The following is a 4,105-nucleotide window of genomic DNA, read 5'->3' on the forward strand; positions in this document are numbered from 1 at the left end:
CTTTGTAATCCCAGTATCTAGCAGTGTGCTGGCAAATGAGTATTTGTTGAGTTAGTAAGACAGTGGATGACTATGAAATAAGAATATATTTTAGGCAATTCTTTTGGTCATATTATGTTTTCTTCTCTAGGCAGGAAAAATACTATTGTATTATAAGGATCAGACCAAAGACATCTTGATTAGATTCACTGCCTGGTGTTGTATTCTAGTAAGTAACCAACGTTCCATGTTAAAGTTCCTTTTCTTTATGTATATATATTTAAGAAGAAATTAAATGTATAATAACACTAGCATAGCAGCAGTTTTCACATCTCAACAAGTAACCTTCTTTACTTGAATGACAGAAAGGAGCAAATCTTTACATGTAAATACTCAGATTTATTTTCGTAGGAAAATGTCTTTATAAATAAGACAGCGTTTGCCATAAAACAGCCAGTCAGGAATCCATGAAGATGGAATTGAGGTATGGATTCTGCATGGAGAGCCATATTAGGACAAGTAGACACGGGTGTTCAAACATCACGTTCCAGATTTACATGTGATAAAAGAATTTGCAACAATGACTGATGATTTTACCTGAGACCATGCAGTCATGTTTCCCCTTCGGAGTCAACATAATTTATCAATGAGTTTATCTTCTTCACCTCACAGGAGAATAACTTTTTTTTGGAGAATAATTTTTAATTATACTCTTAATAGTGTTTTTCCGTTTAAAAAAGTAAAATATAGGACCCAATTTTCAGCCCTCCCTAAGCAACTTAAATAACTACTATTTTTTGGTATTGGCACACAATTGTTATTTTGGGAGAATATATAAATCTTTTACATCTTTCCTTCCTGTTACAGGGGCTTACTTCTGTTGCTTTGACGAAAGTTTCTGAAAATGAAGGTTTTATTCCAGTAAACAAAAATCTCTGGTAGGTATAGAAAAAAGTAAAATTTTCGTTTTGACTGTTGAAATCAGCCGCATTGCTCAGGAGCACTGAGCACCTCATTCCACTCTTTCAGGTCCATTTCATACGTCACCACGCTGAGCTCTTTTGCCTTCTTCATCCTGCTGGTCCTGCATCCCATTGTGGATGTGAGGCGACTGTGGACAGGAACCCCATTCTTTTACCCAGGTAAGTCACCCCTGACCCCAAAGAAAGTCAGCAATGGTCGCCCACATCGAACTGGCCCAGAGAACAACTGACCATGTTCATGCTGGTGCCTTGAGCCTCTGCCCTGGTCGCATGTTTCCAAGGTCAGGCCGAGGGTGAAAGCAGCAGGGGTCACACTGGGTTTCACTGGACCTGTTGGGAAACAGTCCACTCCATTTTTACCCATTTAGGTTTTGGGGACCCGTTGTGTGACGTTTCACATTTAATTCAGGCAATACCAAGTTGTGAGGTGTCCGAAATGATGCAGGGCATATTCTCCAGTTTCTAATACTTAAGGGACCATACTTTCGTTCTTAACGTAGTGTGCTTCTTTAAAGATTATTCATTATAAGAAATGTCAGAGATGATATCAAGAAATAAATGAAATGGCTTAGATGCAGTTCTACCTGAAGACTGAGGGATAGATGACTCATTTCTGCCCCTTGGGTCGAGTTAACAGTTATATCCTTTGGACCTCAAATTTTCTGTCTAGAAAATATGTTAACAATTTTAGCTTTCCTTGGAGACTTAGTATTGTTATAAAATGAATATTTTCTAGTCATTGTTTGGATATAATTTACACTTAAATATCTAAGATAGGCATCACTTATTTTTTGGTAGTAGCCAATAATATGTGCATGCTTTATGCTTTTTCACTGAAATAGATTTCAAGAATGAAATATTCATTAGTAATCAGGGAAATGCAAATCAAAATCACAGTGAGATACCACTTCACCCCCACTAGCATGGCTATATGATAAAACAAACAAATGGAAAACAACAAGTATTAGTGAGAATGTGAAGAAATTGGAACTTTTACATTGATGATGGGAATGCAGAATGGTATAGCCTCTATGGAAAACAGTTTGGCAATTCCTCAAAAAGTTAAACATTGAATTACTGTATAATCCAGTAGTTCCACTCCTAGGTATACACCAGGAAGACTTGAAAGCAGAGACTCAAACAGATACTTGTACACCATTGTATCACTATTCACCATAGCCAAAAGGTGAAAACGGCCTAAATGTCCATCAATAGATGAATCTATAAACAAAATGTGGTATGTACATACATACAATAGAGTATTACTCAGCCTTAAAAAGAAATGAAGTTCTGATACATGCTACAACATGGATGAAACTTGAAAACATTATGCTGAGTGAAATAAGTCACAAAAGAGCAAATATACATTGTGTGATCCCACTTAATGATGTATCTAGAATAGGCAAATGTATAGAGATGAAAGTCATTAGCTGTTGCCAGGAGTGGGAGGGAGAGGGAAAGGGGGTGTCATTGCTTAAGGGGCAGAGTTTCCATTGAGAGTGATGGAAAACTTTGGAACAAATAGTGGTGATGGTTGTACAACATGATAAATGTAATTACTGTCACTGAATCGTATACATAGAAATAATGAAATGGCAAATGTTTTGTTTTATATATATATATATATAAAACCAAAATTAAAAAAAAAAAAAGAATAGATGACCAGCTGTGACTCGGAAAACATTATCTCCTTTATCTCTCCTTCAGGAATGAATTCTATTCTTGTGTACATCGGCCATGAGGTGTTTAAGAACTACTTCCCCTTTCAGTGGAAGCTGGAGGATAACCAGTCGCACAAAGAGCACCTAACTCAGAACATCGTCGCCACCGCCCTCTGGGTGCTCATTGCATACATTCTCTATAAAAAGAAGGTTTTTTTGAAAATCTGATTGTTCCTGCTCACTGGCCAACTTTAGAGGGCCTGGAGGAGTATTGAGACAGCCTTTATTAAAGGGCATCATTGATTCTAAAAGGATGCTGATGTACACAAGCTGGTTTACTATGACATGGAGCATCAGAACTCTGCCTGTATGTTTGTGACTTATACGCTTGCAATGTCATTGTCTTTCTTCCTCCATCTTCTATATAAATGGATATATTTGGAACTTCATTTTAAGGAGATCTCATTTAGCTTTCCAAAAGGGAATTACCATGGACATCTTGCTTCTATGATGGATAAAACAATCTAAAGTCTGGTTCTCATTGATCTTGTTTTCCCACAAACTGCCTTTTTGTATGTGCACGTGTCAACAAAGAGTACCATCATTTCTATTGCGGCTGACTCTAAAGCTCGTTGAATGTGATATGCAGTAATATAGTATAATATTTTTCATTTAAGTGCAGTTTGATGTTTCAGGAAAGCCAGAATAATTTCCTTTTTAGATCTGCAAGGCAGTATGAGTCCAAAAAATGCCTATTAGAAGCCATTTTCTCCTCTTCTTCACTGAAAAAAAAAAAAAAAGTTAAAATACAGCTGTTATTCCCAACCACTCTTGCTTATAATTTATGTGTCTATCTATCTATTCATCCATCCATCCATCCATCCATCCAGAGGATAGCTAGGTACCCATGGATGTTGCTGTGGGACAAAGGAAAGCACACTGCTCTTGTTCTTGGGTCCAGCTTTGCCCTCATTACTGTGTAAGATGCTGGGCACATCTCTTGGCCTGTCTGGGCCTCAGTTTCCTCATCTGTGAAATGAGGGGAATGGAGATGACCTCCTAGGTCTCTTTCAGTTGTTAGCCTCAGTGAAGTAGGATATATCAATGGCTTTTCTGAAATCTTCAGAAAAATAATTACAGAAAACATCTTCAAATTAAATGAGAATGGAAAGTTTTTTTTTAAAACTCATTGAAGTAAATCTCTTTCAAAGTGACCCTCCACAGTGGAGGCACCTTTGCTGCTTGTAATCACAATACCGAAGAAATAGTTTCTCAGGAGTGAAGGTAGGAGAACACGCAAAGAGGAACAGCACTTTTCATATGATGCATCATCATACTTAACAAATTTTCCATGAGAATTCCATAATTAAGGAAAAAGTGATAATAGGGTTGTACTCGAGACCACCCTTCTGTGGCGAGATGGTGCCGTCTCAACCTATTCTTTTGCTTCAGCTGTTGTCACTACATGGACGACTTACCAGT

General features: G+C 37.4%; 1 protein-coding gene across 1 annotated transcript in view; it reads left to right on the forward strand.

Annotated features, from left to right (window-relative positions):
• HGSNAT (heparan-alpha-glucosaminide N-acetyltransferase) overlaps window positions 1-3,917 on the forward strand; it is a 45,789-nt gene extending 41,872 nt beyond the window's left edge. Inside the window, exons 11-14 of the mRNA XM_023736697.1 lie at window positions 131-208; window positions 847-917; window positions 1,009-1,121; window positions 2,670-3,917. Coding sequence (XP_023592465.1) covers window positions 131-208; window positions 847-917; window positions 1,009-1,121; window positions 2,670-2,851 — 444 coding nt within the window. The 3' untranslated portion in view covers window positions 2,852-3,917. The remainder of the gene's footprint in view (window positions 1-130; window positions 209-846; window positions 918-1,008; window positions 1,122-2,669) is intronic.
• Window positions 3,918-4,105: the final 188 nt, after the last annotated feature.

The sequence above is a fragment of the Trichechus manatus genome, unplaced genomic scaffold, assembly GCF_000243295.1.
Source record: "Trichechus manatus latirostris isolate Lorelei unplaced genomic scaffold, TriManLat1.0 scaffold00090, whole genome shotgun sequence".
NCBI lineage: Eukaryota > Metazoa > Chordata > Mammalia > Sirenia > Trichechidae > Trichechus > Trichechus manatus.